At 34.5% G+C, this 20,109-nt stretch overlaps 3 protein-coding genes across 3 annotated transcripts; all 3 read right to left on the bottom strand.

Annotated features, from left to right (window-relative positions):
- Positions 1-5,795: 5,795 nt before the first annotated feature.
- LOC119809320 (olfactory receptor 143-like) lies at positions 5,796-6,755 on the bottom strand. The gene has a single exon (XM_038322168.1). It carries the CDS (start codon positions 6,747-6,749, stop codon positions 5,796-5,798), a length of 954 nt encoding a protein of 317 aa, XP_038178096.1. The 5' UTR covers positions 6,750-6,755.
- A 3,317-nt stretch (positions 6,756-10,072) lies between these two features.
- On the bottom strand, positions 10,073-10,402 carry LOC119810793 (prothymosin alpha-like). The gene has a single exon (XM_038324449.1). The coding sequence runs from the start codon at positions 10,400-10,402 to the stop codon at positions 10,073-10,075; it is 330 nt and encodes a 109-aa protein (XP_038180377.1).
- A 4,614-nt stretch (positions 10,403-15,016) lies between these two features.
- LOC119809319 (olfactory receptor 143-like) lies at positions 15,017-17,570 on the bottom strand. Its single transcript, XM_042054705.1, has 2 exons — positions 17,560-17,570; positions 15,017-15,980 (listed from the first exon to the last, which is right to left on the bottom strand). The coding sequence occupies exons 1-2, from the start codon at positions 17,568-17,570 to the stop codon at positions 15,017-15,019; spliced, it is 975 nt and encodes a 324-aa protein (XP_041910639.1).
- Positions 17,571-20,109: the final 2,539 nt, after the last annotated feature.

Here is a 20,109-nt window from a genome sequence, read left to right as displayed (position 1 = left end):
AGTAAAGAATTCACCTTTAACCAAAATACATTTTTTCACTCCAAGTGAAAATCTTGATTTAGTGATTTAGAGGCATAAGTTGAGAAAACACATAACCTCCAGAGAACAAAACTTGTTCTTGTGATCCCTAAATAATACCTATTTCCTTTTCTTCTTCTTATAACATGTATCCACAAAAAGGATGTCAACATACTTCAAGTGTCTTAGAACATAATTTCTTCATTTCCCCTTGGTCTTTACTAACAATTAAGATAAAAACATAATAAACCCATAATTTATGAAACTGAAATTCAAGGGAAATTATCAAGACAAAAATCCAGTGCACACCATTGGAAACTGTCTTACTTTGGGAGCTCTGGATACCTTTCTTCTCACTGTTCTAGGAGATTCAAAGTTACTGGTAATGAAGGATGTGACAGTAACCAATACAGATAATGTATGAGTTGCTAGAAGAATCCCAATGTTGACTTTTCTGTAGAAAGTTCTTTCTACTCATTCAAAATTTAAAACAAGCAATCTTGCATGAGACTTCAAAGCACTGCTTCACTCAAATGAGAATATGAATGTCAAGGTTTCTGAGAAAAATGTTATAAGTACAGAAAAAAGTATTCTCTTTTTCATGATATTCTCCCTGCAGGATGAGACCCTGGAGGATAAATATTACTGGGCTGATGTTTACATCAAATGCTTTAAAACTAAGATTGGATCTTTTGAGATTTGAAATACTATTCAGTTAATACTTTTACACCATGGAGCATCTAATTCCCAGGGCAGAGTTTTGATTGGTCCCCTTTGCAATTCTCAAGTTCAGAAAATCTCTGCATATGAATATTCAGAGAACTGTTCACTTGCCATTTTCAGCTTTATGATGAGCATCTTTGATTGGAGTAATAAACAGTAGACCACAGGTTTAAAATTCTACAAGGTAGTTGATGATAGATAGATGATAGATAGATAGATAGATAGATAGATAGATAGATAGATAGATAGATAGATGATAGATAGATATAGATAGATAGATAGATAGATAGATAGATAGATGATAGATGATAGATAGATAGATAGATAGATAGATAGATGATAGATATAGATAGATGAAAACAAAAAGACAGAGAGATGAGAGAGAGAGAGAAGAGAGAGAGAGAGAGAGAGAGAGAACCCCTCAGATACATAAAGAGTGGAAACAGGCATTTAGCTAATATGAGTTTACATCTAGGCCTTTTCATTTTTAACAATGTAAATGAAGACTTCAATGACCCTAGTTTACATATAAATATATCTGCATATACTTAAAAATAAATCTTATACATACTCAATAAATGAACATTTAAATCATTGAAAGGGGTTTAAAAGGTATATATTTGAATTGGGGTATAATTTTTAGAATACAAAAGACTGTGGGATTAGTTTATATGTTTTGCACATAAAGATAATGTAAGTTGCCTTTCTTATCATAAGTGTTGTTGCAAAACATACAACAGAGATAATTTAATGGCAAAAAGACTTATTTGGTCCCAGAATTTTATGAGATTTTGGTTTATCTTTGCAGGGAAAGCACAGCAGTGGAAGAAGTCTATTTGTCTATACCACTAGGAAAATACAGAAAACACATCCTACATAGAGTTGACCAGAATACAGAGAGTTTGGGCCAGAACACCAACTTATATAACCTTCAAGGCCTTTCCATGGTAATCTACTGTTTCTGTTGAAGTCAGAGTCACCCAAAATGGTATAACCAGCTTACTGAATACTCAAAAATTATGAAAGAAAAGTTACACAAACTATTCAAATATCGTGAAATTTTCCACACCTCACACATATATGTAGCATCTGAGGAAACATTCAAGTACATTTAAGTAGTCTGTAAACATATGCATTGTGTACTCAAAAGAAATCACTAAGTTCTTAAAAAAATCTTGTATATTGCCGGGTGGTGGTGGTGCACGCCTTTAATCCCAGCATTTGGGAGGCAGGGGCAGGCGGATCTCTGAGTTCGAGGCCAGCCTGGTCTACAAGAGTTAGTTCCAGGACAGGCTCTAGAAACTACAGGGAAACCCTGTCTCGAAAAACCGAAAAAAAAAAAAGAAAAATAAAAATCTTGTATATTGACTGAAATGTTGTGAATTGTAATAAAAAAGACAATACCCATGGTTTTCTACTATTTCTACTGAAATCAGAGTCACCTAAAATGATAGAAGTAGCTTATTGAATACTCAAAGAATTTATGCAAGTAGAGTTACAAAAACTCTTCAGGTATTTTGAAAATTTCCAAAAGGTCACACGTATATGTAGCATCTGAGGAAGAATTTGAAGGGATTTATGAGTAGTCTTTAAATATAAACATCCTGTGCTTAAAAAAAATCACTAAGTCCCTGACAAAATATTGTATATTAACTGAGATGTTGTGAATTATAGTAAAAAGGATAGACAAATACCAAAAATATTTCTGAACATATGTCACTAATAAAGTATCCACTACATGTTTGATTAACAATCATATAACAAAGTTGAAATAATAATGAATATATCCAAGTATAGTCCACTAAAATTTATTTTCAGGTAAATAATGGAAGAACTTTTATAACACTTACTAATATCCTTATTTAATGCCTTATCAAGTCAGAAGAAATATGAACAATTGTGATTTCAGAACTAAACTAAAGTGGTGAAATTTCTTTCTTCTTTAAAATTTTTGTTTGAATACTTAATTTTACCTTTTTTTTAACTTGATGATTTTATAATCTGCCCTTTTTAAAGACCATCTAGAAAGACAGAAAAGACTACTAAAATAGTTTAAACACAATCTAAATAAACAGACATGCTTATTTACTTAGAAGACTTTATGTGCTACTCAGTTGCATGCTGCAAATATCTAAAGATGAAAAAATATAGCTCTGATAGACAAAATTATTACATATTTCCATGGACAGGATGACTTAAGATTCTAACACTGGTATTTTTGTTTGCTTGTTTACATTTAAAATTTTGTCAAAAGTTAAAGCTAAATTAAATTTAGAAAGCAAAATATATTTCAATTGAATTGTGAACAGGAAGACCATTACAATGTGTGCTTAATTTCCAAGGTCATAGATCACAGCTCTCCAAAATATGAATTAATATCAGAAGGTCAAAAGAGAAGAACTAGTAGATCAGCAAGTCTACTTCCGTGTACTATGTCAAATGCCACAGGCATTGTGTTTCACTGAATTCCACTAACATCTTCACGGTAGAACACAGTGTTTTACAGTAGGTAAAGATTAGGCTAACCATTCATGAAACAAAAGACACTGTTGCTACTGAGGTCACACTATGTGATAAAATTATTTAGAAATCCAAATTCGACTCCAGAATATGCAATTCTCTGGATGAACTTTAAGTTAGACTGTAAAAACAGCAGTTGTTGAAATAATCAGGCTGAAGCAATCTATCGTTTCTCAATTGAGACTACAATAAATTTCCATGAACAAGAGAGATTAATTTCATAACAAAAATACCCTTAACATATTCCTAAAGTGACCAATCATATTATGTAGTAGGTATATTTCATATCAGATTTTATTATTCAGATATGTTTTTTGTGAGTCTGAAGAATTGTTATTAACTGATTCTTTCTGGAAATATTTGCTCTCACACACTTTCTTTCATTTGTAAATTCTAGTGTTTCATTAAGTTCTATGAAGTGAAGGGAGGAAATCGGTACTAAATTATAAAATATGCTCTCTAGTGAACTATGTTTTCCCATGAAGTATGTGTTTTCTTAATCTCATGGTTAAGCATGCTGGCATTCATTCTATAAACAATCTATCATTTCTAAAGGCAACCCTCAACAGAAGAAATGAGTAAGAAGACATTGCTCCATATTTCAAGTTCAGAATTGAAACTGGGTGCAGACATGGTTGATCCTCAAACAGGGAAACTTCTCAATATGTTTTCTGGCTTTGAACTTCTCTGATATCCATGACCTACTATAAGAATAGCAATTAAAGAGATTATCTAAGACATGTTTATTTTATATTCCAGGTATACATCAACATAAGGCTTAATAGTCTTTTGTAATGTTCATTATCCCTCCTGCTTTGCAGAAATCTATGTTGAGCAATTGTTTGTAGATGTTTACACATCTTAATACATTTGTACAGTTGAACTCCATCCGAAAGTCAAAGCCATACAAATGTCTTAAAATGTTGTATCTAAGCAATTTTGAGGAAACAATGGTATAAGCAATTCATCAACTGGATGAGGTTGACACTTGCTGAGATTGTGTTATTAGAGGGAATGATCTGCCACAACATAGAATTATAAAAACTGTAGAGTCAATCTAACTTTCCACTTTGTCAAGGGCCCTGCCAATTTCTGAGCAGAGCTACATGTCTCCCAAGCCACTGAATTTCTGATGTGAGTCTTGGCAAGTGTCAGCTTTCAGGTCTTAAACATTCCTAGTTGTGAAATAGAAACTGTTTGGTCATCAGAGTTACATATATCAGGCTGCACATGAGGTCAAATTTTCTCCCCCTATTTCAGACTCATTCTGAACAACTTCTAGCTCAATCTTTCAATTCAAGATTCTCCTTGTTTCATTCCATATATTTCCTTATTGGGTACACATGGGGTTTAAAAATAGGACTTATATTAATAGCTGTATAACCTAAAACAAGTCAAACAAAGAAAAAGATTTATATTAACCCTCTGTGTAAGAACATTACATATTGCAAAAACTTTCAGGTAGATGGAAGTTTTGTTTGAATAGGCATGATTTGTGGGGGAGGCTACTAGATATAAGAAAAAAAACATATATATATATATATATTTTAAAAATTCCATTTACTCAATATTTGTGCCATAATCACATATATATGAATATATTATTAATATATATACATAAATGTATGTGTGTGTACATGTGTGGTAAGAATTAAATAGGAGCTTATATATGTACTGGATTATGATGTCACCATTAGTTTCAATTTTCTAGAAACAAGTAGACTTTTCTTTAAAATGATCATTATTTTTATATAAAAAGTGAATAATGACTTTAGACATTGCATGTTATTAATGTGTTTTTATTAAAAATAATTAGTTCTTTTCAATAGTTCAAATGCAGTGGCAAATTATGTTGTATTTATGACAAACCAAACTTTCACAAAAATCACTGTCATTGTTAATGATATTTAAAAATTCTGAATACAAATGAGCCTAATTAGTCTTCAATAATTATAAAAATTGATCAATACTCCAGGAAAACACATAATGTTATTTTTGTAATGATGAGGTACAAAATCCAAAATAAGAAAAATATTGAAAAACAATAAATATTGCTAAAAACATTGACAAATCTACCGTGTCTAAAATTTAGTTTACCATTCTCATTGATTGCAATTCACAAGCATATTTTAAAAACTTAAACTGGAAATCCTCTATAAATTTCTCTCCGAATAGAACGACAGTAGTAAACTTATCAAAAATCATTCATCTATCTGGTTCTCCCTTGTCACAGAAGTACATAGATAAAAAGGAAATAGAGTTCTCTTATGATACAAAATATGTCACCTTGTGACTCTACCTTGTACAAAGATGAAGCTGGATCAACACTCAGAATAAGTACCCAGATAAAAATATTTTCTTATCTCCAGATGAAATAATAAACAATTTTTGTGAAGGAACAAGAAGAAATAATACACTGGAAACCTTGCCAGAATATAAAAAAAAAAAAAAACATGAAAGAAAGACATTAGAATATTGTTAAGAAAGTGAGAGCAAAACAAAGTGGAGAAAAAGACTCAAACTGGGAATGTGGACTACGACAGCCCCAGTGCTTCATTTAATGTGAGTCTCCTTAGAGATCTCTTTAAAGCAACTTTGACATCCTTATTCCTGAGACTGTAAATAAAAGGGTTCAACAGTGGCAGCAAAAATGTATAAAATACACTGAGAATTTTCCCCTGAACCACAGACTCATCAGATGATGTTTTGATATGTGAAAGCATACCAAATCCATAAAATAGGGCCACAGTTATAATATGAGAACTACAGGTGCTCATGGTTTTGTACAAACCCTTACCTGATGACAACTGAGTGACATTAAAAAGAATCAAAGCATAGGACATTAAGATGACGACACTAGATGCAATGACCACTGTGCTGACAACAACAGAACTCACAAGCTCACTGTCATAGGTGCTGCTACAGGAGAGCTGGAGAAGGGGGAAGATATCACACATGTAATGGTTGATGATGTTAGAATCACAAAACCTGAGCCTAACCATAAACACTGTGTGAACAAAGGCACCAGCTAATCCCATGAAGTATGAACCAAACATCATCAGGGAACATGTCCTAGGAGACATGATGACCATGTACAACAGAGGTTGACAGATGGCTACATAGCGATCATAGGCCATGGCTGTCAGCACATAGCACTCAGAGTGGACAAAAAAGCAAAAGAAAAACAGTTGAGTCATGCATCCACTAAAGGAGATGGTGTTCTTCTCTGAAACAAAACTCATTAATGTTTTGGGAGTAAAGACAAAGGAATAACATAAGTCAATGAAGGACAAGTTAAAGAGAAAAAAGTACATGGGAGTCTGCAGGTTTGAATTTAAGAAAATGAGACTCATTAAACTCAAGTTTCCTACCACAGTTGTTGTGTGGTACACCAGAAACAGGATGAACAAGGGTAGCTGGAGCTCAGGTTGGTCTGTCAGTCCTGCGAGAATGAATTCAGTCACTGAAGAGTCATTCTGCATAGCCATTTTTGTCACAGTACATCTGGAGAAACATTAGTCAAGGGTCACATTAAACAATGAACTCTGTCACTGATTACAAAAGGATAGAACCAGTTGTTACAAGTTCAAAGTTGTCTGAAGCCACTGCACAAAGCATTCAGAGATTATTGCTTCTCATTCCTGGAAAATCTCTATTTATTCTTTTCCTATTTGTGGTGAACATCTACTCTTATTTCAGGCACAACTCCTAAAGTCTGTAAACAACCACTTTCTCCTGTCTCTTTAAGCTTCTTTAAGAATTAGAGACAAACAGAAAAATGAAATATCACTATATGCTAAACCCTTGACTTATATAGCTTTGAGTTTTGGGGATTGTTATAAAGATTAAGAAAATTTAACGTTTTTTAGACTAAATATGTGACTGCTGTTGTACAGGCCCTTTCACTCCAATATCCTAAGGATTTTTATGTTTCTGATAATGAAGATATGATAGTTTTCAATACAAAAGAGATTCAGACCTCTTAAAATATTTATGCAAGGGACATGACATGATTTCACTTAAAGAATTCTCTTAAAAATAGTCTTTATTTGCCAAAAAAAATCTCATTTGTATCAAGTATATCAGTTATCTCTATAACATAGTAGTATAGGATAATATATTAGAAATTATATTACTCAGTGTTTTCTATTGTCACAGAACTTATAGAATGGTGGAATGCATATCTATTATTTTGTATGTATACAACAAATTATGAATACTCTATTATATATAACATAAATATTTCTATGAAATTTAAATGAAATTTATTAGAATATCTTACAGACTGTAGTTCAACTATGGCTTCACAAAGACCAATAATCTAGTAGTTGCTCTGTCAGACAAGGCTATGTGTCTCAGCTTGTCTGTAGGATCCTTAAGAAGTAATGGGTATGCTGATGAGGTGAGAACAAGCAAGAGAAGGAAAAATCCTACCTTCTTACATTGTCCTTATATAGGCTTCTAGTAAATGGTGTGACCCAGAATAAAGGTATGCTTTCCATCCTTAATATCTAGATTAAAGGCATCTTCCTGCCTCAAGATCTGGATCATGAATGTATCCTCCATTTCTTGATTATATCTAATTCCTGTAATAGTCAAGTTGACAACCAAGAATAGCCATCAAAGAAACATAGAGAATTATTCTCTCCTGATGACACCTCTCATGGTGAGTCATTTCTCCCTTAAAGGTAGAAATAACAGAACCTGTGTTTATATAATGTAGCATGAATATAAACACTCTTCTTTTGAGATACAAAGTCCTGTTTTATATCTAATTCCCCAACAGGAATACCTAGTACCCTGAGCAGAGTATTGGGTTGTTCCCTTCAGAATTCTACTCATTATGCTCTGCACAAATTGACAAGAGAAATAACCAGGGACATACTCAATTGTCATTTTTAATAATTATATACAAGCCTTGCAACTGCTTCAGCAATTATTAAATAAACACTCTACAAAAAGCAAAGTTTTTGGAGCAAAACATTTAAGAAAAAGGAATATGCAGTCAAGACAGTTTAATTCCAGGTTTTTTATTTCTTACCAATGACTCTGTACCAAAATTGTAATGTATGTGGATTTGTGCATTTATATTAACATATCCATATTTCTGTGTCTATCTCAAAATATGTCTCAAAACAGATGATCTTGGTATGGCTCAGTGGTAGAAAATTATTTTGCATATACAAGACTCTAGATCTAATCTAAGCACTGTTACAACTATAATAATAGTAATATGAAACAATATAAAGGAGTTACTGTACTGTTGTTTTAATTAAATTTAATGATTCATATAAAATAGCAAATAAAACTGTCCTAGACATGTAAAAATCTGTAATCCCCATTCCCTGTTTCATAAACTGGTAAACCAGGATTTCTCATCCCATTAGTCTTTTAGAGAAAGTAAGTATATGCTGTGCTGTTCTCCTGTGTAACATAAAATGAACATCATCTCATGGCTATGCTCAGTATTGCACGTTGGTATTATAAACCACAACATCACCGCCTACACACTGGTCATGGCCAATGAAATTTCTCTAGACAATGTAATATATTCTATGGGCACTGCTCAGGCTCAGAAAGGAATGTGTTGAAAACAAAAGGCCCTCCTGGATTTGAAGTTTTCTGCCAAGTAACCTGGTTTTACTATGATAGAACAGGACTTATAGGTAACTTGAGCTTTCTATAATACAGCTGTCAATACATTGCTCTGGGCCTTTAATTTATGAAGATAGACCATTATGACAAAGATCCTCCATAAGGAAACCTAGAGAGTATGGAATCATTCCACATAAAATTAACGATAAACCAAAAATACTCTTCTTCCCATGTCATGCCTCTATGAGTGAGTCAGCTGATTATGAAGAAATTGTCTTACTTTCCATATCTTAAGGTGCATCAATGACCTCCATTCCAGAAGGGATCTTGGCATGTACTCAGGAAGAATGATTATGACACAAAGGGACTTTAAGTTGGTAATTTGTCCTTAACTTTTTGTCCAATCACATATATAGGTAGAACTTTTATTAGAACAACTCAGCAAAATAAAATTCCAGTTTATTGTTGGACATTGTTTCACACATACATCAAACAGGACAAATAAATAAATAAATAAATAAATAAATAAATAAACAAACAAACAGCAACTTCATAGACAAAAAAGAAAGGAAAAAAAGAAACCTTTTATCTTTGGCCTTTTTAACCATCTCATACAAACCAACTACTTATAGTACAGCTAGGTACATACACAAAAAAAGTTACTGGAATGCTCGGAATGAGACTTTTTTTGTTGTCGTTTTTGTTTTTTTTACAAGGTTTTTTTTTTCTCCTTTGAGATTATAATGAACATGATCACACCACAAGTGAGGTCAGAAGTAGGACAGAGAACGCTCTGAAGGCTGGTCTGGTCACCCATTATCATCAAATATGGATGACCCCTAACAATATGTACAAAAATATAAAATGTAAATAAAAAATACAAACAAATTTTCCTTTTAAAGTATTTGTAAGAAAAAAAGCAGGGCCTTGGAAGTTTTGTTTTTTTCCTCCCTATTGCAAATTCATGAGGTTTTGGTGGGTTGATGAAGAGCGCATGTCATCTGTGGGTGGCACTGCCTGCTGTGGGAGGGCGGGGCCTGCTCCTCTACTCGAAGGTGACCACGTTTAAGTTCTGAGACGGTATGCACAGTACAGATTAGAGAGTGCATGTAAATAAAATTGTAATTTTTAAAAATTAAAAAAAAAATAAATTCTGAGACGGGAAGTGGAAGGTGAACAGGTCACTGCGGCCTTAGTTTAGCTTTTCCTTTGCTGTCTAGTCATCCTCCTCAGTCTTCTGCTTCTTGGTGTCAACATCATCCTCATCATCCTCAGATACACGCTTGCCCATAGGAGCCTTAGCTTCCTCATCTTCATCTCCATCCTCTTCCTCACCGTCACCTTCTTCCTCATCCTCCTCTTCCTCCCCACCTTTTTCCTCTTCTTCATCTACCTCATTGTCGGCCTCCTGCTCCCTATTTTCCTCATTAGCATTGCCATTGGCAGGTGCATCTCCTCCATTTTCTGCCTCCTCCACAACTTCCTTCTTCTCCTTCAAGTCCTTGGTGGTGTTCTCAGAGCTGGTGTCCATGGCCGCATCTGACATGGCGAGGGGGGGGGGGGCGGGGGCACACAGGTGATCTGCTGCAGCGAGGGCAAGTCGAATTGAATTTAAGTAGAACTTTTCAGTGTCTCTCAATCCAATAACACTGGACTCTTTTCCTTGATCTCTGAATTTTTTTAGTAGCTCCTATTTCATGAAAACACTTGAAAAAATTAATCTATTATATTTCTCTTTTTCTTTTTTTTTTCTTTTTGGTTTTTCGAGACAGGGTTTCTCTGCAGCTTTTTTAGAGCCTGTCCTGGAGCTAGCTCTTGTAGACCAGGCTGGCCTTGAACTCACAGAGATCCACCTGCCTCTGCCTCCCAAGTGCTGGGATTAAAGGCGTGCACCACCACCGCCCGGCTACTATATTTCTCTTTAACTAATCTGTCCTTTAAGAAGAATGTTAGACTTGGACCACAGGTATACTGTCTTCATCTTAATATTTAAGAAGCAGAGCTGAGGGATTAAAAATCCAAGGTTATATAGTGAAAACCTGTCATACACACACACACACACACACACACATATTGGCAGGGGATAAAGGATCACCTGTATACATCTTTACCATGGCAAAATAAGCCAAGCGAGTCACTAGAATAACTGTACTGCTGCATTCCACATGCCTGTGTCCTGAAAATATGACTGGGGTGGTGAGTTACTAAAGAAAGGAAAGACACACAGACACACATACAGAAAAGCTGAGATTGGTTGGACCATCTACACTAATGGAGATGTACCAGAATGAGCCTGTAAACCCAGATCCTTTATTTTATATATCTGATTCAAGGAGGTAGATGTCTTAGCTATATTGTGTTGTTGTGAGAAGTCACCATGACCAAGCTAACTTATACAAGAATGTTGTGGGAGCTCCTTCAGGCAATAGCCTTTTAGATACTGTCCCTTTTGGGGCATGGTCTTCAGGTACTGTAAGTGAAGATGAAAACCGTGCATGGTCCTGTATTCTGCTGGATTCAGTTCCAATTTTCCAACATGCAGAGAGGACTCCAGTTATCTACCCTTACTCTGAGTATATCCCCGAATTAAAAAACAATTGTTATACTCTATTCCAGGCTTTGTGGAACTCTTTGATACACCTACATTTTGGTGCCCAAGTGGGGCAATGTACATCTACATTAAGCCAATGAAAGCTTTACAAAACGTACTTCTGGCCCACAAAAATGGAAGTCAATTGCAAATTCTTGATGGTCACATTTTTTTCAGATAGGCTCTGTTTCTTGTGTTGAGGAGAAGTATAGCTTCTATAAGAAATGACTGCCTGGTTTAACTTGCAATTTGAAGGACTCTTTTGAGAGTTCCTTCTACTAAGAACTTGAATGGGGTTTATGGGCAACATGATACAAGTTACTTGGTGGCAGTTTGGACTAACTGCTTCACAGAATTGGTCTGGTAAACATGGCTCCCAGAGATGTCAGTAAATGGATCTCTGCCTTGCTGGAAAGTGAAGCAGGGTGGAGTTAACAGCCAATGTGTTTGCTCTGGTCATTACCATGCTTGTTTAACAGTTTAAAGAAGTGATCGATAAAGGATTTCAGGTATGTGATGAAAATAGATTCAGACAAAAATAATCCTCTAGATGGATTAAAATGTGTTTTAAAATGTATGTAGGCTTAAGAAAAAAAGAAAATGGTTATTGACAGTTATAGAAAGAAATAGTTTTTAAAAAGAAAACAAAGTCTTTAAAGAAACAGTCAAAGTAATAAAGAGTACATACAGTCATATATTAAAAGTAAAGATAATAAAATAAATATTAAATGTACTGGAGTAAAAAATACACCATATAAAGATAAAACACGCATAGAAAGTCTGTATTTTGTGTATTATTGTGTTTTCTTTGGATGATTTTTCAGTTAATAAATAACTTCTAAAAAATATTAGACTCTGGAGGCTGCTAAGCTAAAACAACATATATATTTTAAAATTATCTTTACATCAAAATTTGAGTCTAAGGATATACTACTTTAGAAAAGAGGTTCTGCTGTTGTTTTTGCAGAGGAAGGGAATCTGTGGATTCATTCCAGACTAATGCACTTTGATGCTAGTACTAAGAACACACTATATGATAATTATTTAGCAATTCAAATTCAACTCCAGAACATATAATTCTCTGGATGAACTTTAAGTTAGACAGTGAAAGCAGCAGTTGTTGAAATAATCAGATTGAAAACTATCATTTCTCAATTGAAGCTACAGAAAATTTACATAAACAAAAGCAATTAATTTCACAACAAAATATATACCTAATATATATCTAAACTGCCCAATCAGATTATAATAGGTATACATCATATCATATTTTATCATTCAGATATGCTTTTGTGTGAGTCTGCAGAACTGTTATTAACTGATTCTTTCTGGAAATATTTGCCTCTCACAAACTATCTCTTTTACTTGTAAATTCTAATGTTTCATTTAATTCCAAAAAAGAAGAGATGAAGTAGGTATATTATAAAATATGCTCTCTAGTGAACTGTTTTCCCATGAAGTATATATCTTGTTGATCTCATGGCTAAGCATCCTGATAATCATTCTGATAAACAACCAATCATTTCTAAAGACAACTTTCAACAGAAGAAATAAACAAGAAGTCATTGTTGTAACTCTCAAGTTCAGAATTGAAATTGGGTATAGACATGGTTGATCCTCAAAGAGAAAAACTTCTCAATCTGATTTTTGGCTTTGAATTTCTCTGATATCCATGATAACAACTAAACAGATTATTTAAGAAATGATTTTATACTCCAGTGTTTAGATCAACATAAAGCTTAAATATCTCTTTGTAGTATTAATTCTCCCTCCTGATTTGTAGAAATCTATGTTGAGCAACTTTTGGAAGATGTTTACACATCTTAATACATTTGTACATTTGAACTCATCCCAAATTCAAATTCATATTCAATTCAAATTCATGCCAAGTTCAAAGCTACACAAGTCTTAAAATGTTGTATCTAAGCATCAGATGGGGAAACAATGCTATAAGCAATTCATCAACTGGATGATGTTGACAATTGCTGAGGCTGTGTAATCTGAGATAATTATCCACCACAATATACAATCATAAAAGCTGTGAAGTGTCACTCTTTCTTTCCACTTAGCCCTGGTCTCTGCCAATGTCTGGACAGAGTTTCATATCTCTCCAGCCACTGACTTTATGACAAGAGTCTTGGCCCATGACAGCTTTCAGGTCCTAAACAATTCCTTACCATGAAACTGGGAATGGTTGGGTCATCATAACACACACAAAACCTGCAGAGTTACATGTATCAGGCTGCACATGTGGTCAAATGCTTTCTCCCTCTTTCATACACATTCTGAACAGCATCTAGCTCTCTCTGTCACTTCAAGGTTCTCATTGTTTCATTCCAAATGTTTTCATATTTGATATGCATTTAGGTTCAAAACAAGGATTTGTGTTACTGGCTAAATAACATAAAACAACTTAAATAGAGAACAGAAAAGAAGAATTTTATTAACCCTCTATTTAAGAAAATTACACATTGCAAAACTTTTGGGTGTATGGGAGTTTTTTATTTCCATGATTTGTGGGGAGGGGTTCTTAGAAATAAGCAAAAGAAAAGGTTATATGTTTACATTTAAGTAAAAATACCTGTTACTAAGTATTTGTACTATAATCACATGTATATGAACATATGTTTAAAATGTATACATAAATGTATGTGAGTATGTGTATGTACATGTGTTGTAAGAATCAAACAGGAGCTTGTATAAGTACTCCATAACTGGGATATAATGTCACCTATAGTTTCTTTTATCTAGAAGTAAGTAACTTTTCTTTAAAAGTATAATCTTTGTTATATAACAAAGTGAATAATAATTTTAGACATTGGATATTAATATGTGTTTATTAAATATAAGTAGTTTTTATCAATTGTTAATTGCAGTGACAAAATCCATTGTATTTATGACAAATGAAACTTTCACAAAAATCACTATCATTGTTAATGATATTTAACAATTATGAATACAAAATAGCCTAGTTAAGTCTTCAATAATTAAAAAAATTGACCATTACTCTAGGAAAACTCATAATGTCATTTTGTAATGATGAGGTACAAAATCCAAGTAAGAAACATATTTAAAAAAAACAATAAATACTGCTAGAAAAACTGATAACTTTACCATGGCCACAATCTAGTCAACTATTCTTTGTTTGAATGCAATTCACAAGTGTATTTAAAAAACATAAATTGGATATGCTCTATAGATTTCTCTCTGAAAAAAACCAACACAAGTAAACTATTAGAAAGATTTCATCTCCCTGGCTTTCCTTGGTCACAGAAGTACATAGATAAAAACTAAATGGAGTTCTATTAAAATACAAAATATGTCACCTTGTATCTCTACCTTGTACAAAAATTAGTGGGATGCACATTCAGAATGAGACCCCAGATTAAAAATGTTTTCTTGTCTCCAGGTAAAATAATCAAGGATTTTTGTGAAGGAATGAGAAGAAATAATAATCTGGAAACCTTGCCAGAATATAAAAACATGAAGAGAAGAAAAAATGAGAATATTGGGAGGAAAAAGCTGAGAACAAAACAAAATGAATAAAATAATGCAAATTGGGAATGTGGACTATGACAGCCCGAGTGCTTCATTCACTGTGAGTCTCCTTAGAGATCTCTTTAAAGCAAGCTTGACATCCTTATTCCTGAGACTGTAAATAAAAGGGTTCAGTAATGGCAGCAAAAATGTACAAAATACACTGAGAACTTTCCCCTGAACCACAGACTCATCAGATGATGTTTTGATATGTGTGAGCATACCAAATCCATAGAATAAGGCCACAGTTATTATGTGAGAACTACAGGTGCTCATGGCTTTGTACAAACCCTTACCTGATGACAACTGGGTGACATTAAAAAGAATCAAAGCATAGGACATTAAGATGATGACACTAGATACAATGACTACCATGCTGGCAACAACAGAACTCACAAGCTCAGTGGCATAGATATTGCTGCAAGAGAGCTGGAGAAGGGGGAAGATATCACATAGGTAGTGGTTGATGATGTTAGAACCACAAAAGTTCAGTCTGATCATAAACACTATGTGGACAATGGCAGCAGCAAATCCTGTGAGGTATGAACCAAACATCATCAGGGAACATGTCCTAGAAGACATGATGACCATGTACAAGAGGGGTTGACAGATGGCTACATAGCGATCATAGGCCATGGCTGTCAACACATAACACTCAGAGTGGGCAAAAAAGCAATAGAAAAACAGCTGAGTCATGCATCCACTAAAGGAGATGGTGTTTTTCTCTGAAACAAAACTCATTAATGTTTTGGGAGTAAAGACAAAGGAATAACATAAGTCAATGAAGGACAAGTTAAAGAGAAAAAAGTACATGGGAGTCTGCAGGTTTGAATTTAGTAAAATGAGACTCATTAAACTCAAGTTTCCCACCACAGTGACTGTGTGGTACACCAGAAACAGGATGAACAGGGGTAGCTGGAGCTCAGGTTGGTCTGTCAGTCCTGCGAGAATGAATTCGGTCACTGAAGAGTCATTCTTCATAACCGTTTTGTCATGTCTAGAGAAATAATAGTAAGGGTCACATTAAATGAGAAACTCTGTCACTGACTACAAAAGGACAACCAGACCCAGTTTTGCAAGTTCAAGGTTGTTTGACTACACTGAGAAAAGAATTAGGAGAACATTGCTACTCATTACTGAGAAATCCCTGTTTATCCTTTTCCTCTTCATGATGAGTGTTTACTCTGATTAAACACTGGCACAACTCCTAACATCTATAAATAACCACTTTCTCCTGTCTCTTTAAGCTTTTCTAAAGATTAGGGACAAAAAAGAGAAATATAACCCCACTGTCTGCTAAACCCTTGATTTATATACCTTTGAGTTTTAGCGAATGATATGAAAACTAACATGATTTAACCTTTTTTTGCCCAAATATGTCATGGCTGTCATACCACACAGGCCCTCTCACTCCAATATCCTAAGTAATTTAAGTTTCTGATAATAAAGAGATGTTAGTTATCAACAAAAACCTGATTTAGAACTCCAAAAATATATAACCCAGGAATATGACGATTTCAGTTTAAGAATTTCTCTTAAAAGTTCTCTTTATTTTCTCAAAAGAAAATAATCTTATTTGCATCCAATATATCATTTCTCTCAATTTAGACTCTTATAATCTAGTATTGTAGGTTAATATATTACAAATTGTATTAGTTAGTGTTCTTTATTGTCACAACACTTAGGCAATTACAGAATAAACATATATTATCTATTATATATGTAATAAATTATGACTACAAAACTATATGTAACATATAAATATTTATGTGAAATTTAAACAATTTATTAGAATGACTTACAGGTTTTAGTGACTGCACAAAGTACAATAATCTAGTAGCTGCTCAATCAGACAAGGCTATTTGTCTCAGCTAGTCTGCAGAATCCTAAAGAAGGAATGGATGTACTGATGAGGTGAGGACAAGCAGGGGAAGAACAAACCCTTCCTTCTTAAAAGTGTCCTAGCCGGGCGGTGGTGGCGCACGCCTTTAATCCCAGCACTCAGGAGGCAGAGGCAGGCGGATCTCTGTGAGTTCGAGACCAGCCTGGTCTACAAGAGCTAGTTCCAGGACAGGCTCTAAAAAAGCTGCAGAGAAACCCTGTCTCGAAAAACCAAAAAAAGAGAAAAAAAGTGTCTTAATATAAGCTTCTAGTAAATGTTGTCACCCAGATTGAAGATATGCCTTCCAGCCTCAATATCTAGATTAAAGGCATCTTCCTGCCTCAAGATCTGGATCATAAGTGTATCCTCAGTTTCTGGATTATACCCAATTCCAGTTATACTCAAGCTGATAACCAAGAATGGCCATCAGAGAAGTATTCTCTGTTATTCTCTCCTGATGACATCTACCAGGTTGACTGAGTTTCTAAATTAAGGGTAGAAATAACAGAGCCTGTGTTTATATCATGTAGCATAGATACAAACACTCTCCCTTTTGAGACTCTAAGTCCTACTTAGTTGGTAATTCCCCAACAGAAACACCCAATTCCCCGATCAGGGTATTGGGTCATTCCCCTCAGATTTCTACTCATTATGACATGCAGAAATCAGCAAGAGAAAAAAATCAGGAACATACTCAATTGTCATTTTGAGTAATTATCTATGAGCATTGCAATTGCATCAGTAACTAGTAGATAAACACCTACAACGAATAAAATAGTTTTGAGCAAATCATTTAGAAAAAAGTAATATGCACTCTAGCACTCCAACAGTTTGAATTTAAATCCACATTTTTCTGTTTCTTACTAATGAATCTATATACCAAAATTGTAATCTTTCAGGGCTTGTGTATTTATATTAACAAATTGATATTTCTGTGTCTACCTATAAAATATGTCTCAAAGAAGGGTCTGGATATGACTCGGTGGTAGAAACTTATTTTCATTCACAAGCCTCTTGGTCTGATCTAAGCACTCTCATAGTGATAATAATAGTACTATGAAATAAAAAGCAATTACTATATAATTGTATTAATTAAATTCAATGATCCACATAATGTAGCAAAAAAAACCTTTCCTAGACATGTAAAAATGTATAATCCCCATACCCTGTTTCATAACTTTAAACAGGTAAACCAGGATCTCTCATCCTCAATAGTCTTTCAGAGGAAGTAATTATATGCTGCATTGCTCTCCTGCATAACATAAAATAAACATTATCTCATAGCCATGCTCAGTAATGCATGTTGGTATTATAAACCACATTCTTACAACCTACACACTGCTCATGGCCAATAAAATTTCTGTATTCAGTGTAATATATTCCATAGGTACTGTTCAGGCTCAGAAGTTAAGGTGTTGGAAACTTTCTGGCTTTGAAGCTTTCTGCCGAGTAACCTGATCTTATTTTAATAGAACAGGCCTTATGGGTAACTTGTCCTTTCTCTAATACAGCTGTCAATAATTTGCTCTGAGCCTTGTATTTATGAAGATAGACTATTAGAACAAAGATCCTCCCTAAGGAAAGCTGGAGACTATAGAATCACTTTGCACAAAGTCAACCATAAAACAGAAATACTCTTCTTCCCAAGCCTGTGCCTCTATGAGTGAGTCAGCTGATCATGAAGAAATTGTCTTACTTTCCATATCTTAAGGTGAATCAACAGACCTCCAGTTCAGAAGGGGTCCTGGCATGTACTTAGGCAGAACGAGTATGACACATAAGGTCTTTACTATGTAATTAGACCTTAAATTTTTGTCCAATAAAATTTATAGATGAAACTTTTCAGTGTCTCTCACTGCTATCAATAACACTGGACTGTTTCCCTTGAACTCTGAATTTTTGTACTCAGAACCTCCTCTTCCATGCAAAACCTTGGACAAAATTTTCTTTTTCTCTTTAACTAATCTGTCCTTTGTTTTAAGAATGTTAGACTAGGACCACAGGTACATTGCCTTCATCTTAGCATTTAAGAAGCAGAGCTGAAGGCTTGAAAATCCAGGCTATATAGTGAAAAACTGTTCTGTTTATGTTTTTCTTTATTTAAAAAAAACAAGAAGGAGAACAGCAGACTGAATTAAGAATAGAACAGAGTGGAAAAGGATAAAAGTGTTTCATGCCCCCTCATAATGGCAGTGGCAGGGGATAAAGGATCACCTCTATGAATGTTTACAATGTCAAAATTGTCCAAGTGAGTCACTAGTCTAAGTGTACTGTTACAGTCCACATGTCTGTGTCCTGAAAACATGACTGGGGTAGTGAGTTACTAAATAAAGGAAAGACACACAGACACACATACAAGAAAGCAGAGATTAGTTGGATGAGGTAATCTAATGGAGAAGTAACGGAAAGAGTTTGAAAATCCAGATACTTGATTCTATATACATTATTCAAGGAGGTCAGTGTCTTAGTTATATTTATTGTGGTGAGGAGACACTGTGACAAAGCCAACTTATTTAAGAATGTTGTGGGAAATGCTTCAGGAAATAGCCTTTTAGATATCGGCCCACTTTAGGCATGGTCTCAGGTACTGGAAGAGCAGATAGAAGACATGCAAGATCCTCTTTTCTACTGCAGTCAGTTCCCATTTTCCAGTGCATACAGGGAACTCCAGATAGCTATCCTTACTATAAGTATACCTCCAAATAGATACACATTTGTTATACTCCATTCCAGGCTATTGTGAAACTCTTTGATATGCCTACATTTTGGCACCCAAGTGGGGCAATATATATCCTCATAAAGCCTAAGAAAGGTTTACTAAAAACACTTCTAGACCCACAGAAATGGGAGCATATCACAAATTCTTGTGGCCACATTTTTTCAGAGAGGCTCTGTGTTCTAGAAATGAGCATAAGCATGGCTTCTCTAAGAAATAATTTCCTAGTTTAGCTTGCAACATGGAGGGTTCTTTTGAGCGTTCATGCTACTGAGCACTTGAATGGTGTTTCTGGACAGTGTTCTGCAAGTTACTTTGTAGTTGTGTGAACAAACTGCTTCCCAGAGTTGGGGTTGTAAACATGGCTCCCAGAGATGGCAGTAAGTGGACATCTGCCATGTTGGAAACAAAGTAGGGTGGAACCAACAGCCAATATGGCTGCTCTGTTCCTAACCATGCCTGTGTTACAGTTTAAAGGAGTGATTAAAAAAGGATTACAATATGCAAAAAAGGCAGATTCAGACAACA

This window comes from Arvicola amphibius, chromosome 3 (assembly GCF_903992535.2).
Source record: "Arvicola amphibius chromosome 3, mArvAmp1.2, whole genome shotgun sequence".
Lineage (NCBI taxonomy): Eukaryota > Metazoa > Chordata > Mammalia > Rodentia > Cricetidae > Arvicola > Arvicola amphibius.
This window is presented reverse-complemented; position numbering and strand designations above follow the sequence as displayed.

Coding starts and splice junctions, on each gene's coding strand:
- LOC119809320 (XM_038322168.1), bottom strand. CDS start 6,749: ATGGCTATGCAGAATGACTCTTCAGTGACTGAATTCATTCTCGCAGGA.
- LOC119810793 (XM_038324449.1), bottom strand. CDS start 10,402: ATGTCAGATGCGGCCATGGACACCAGCTCTGAGAACACCACCAAGGAC.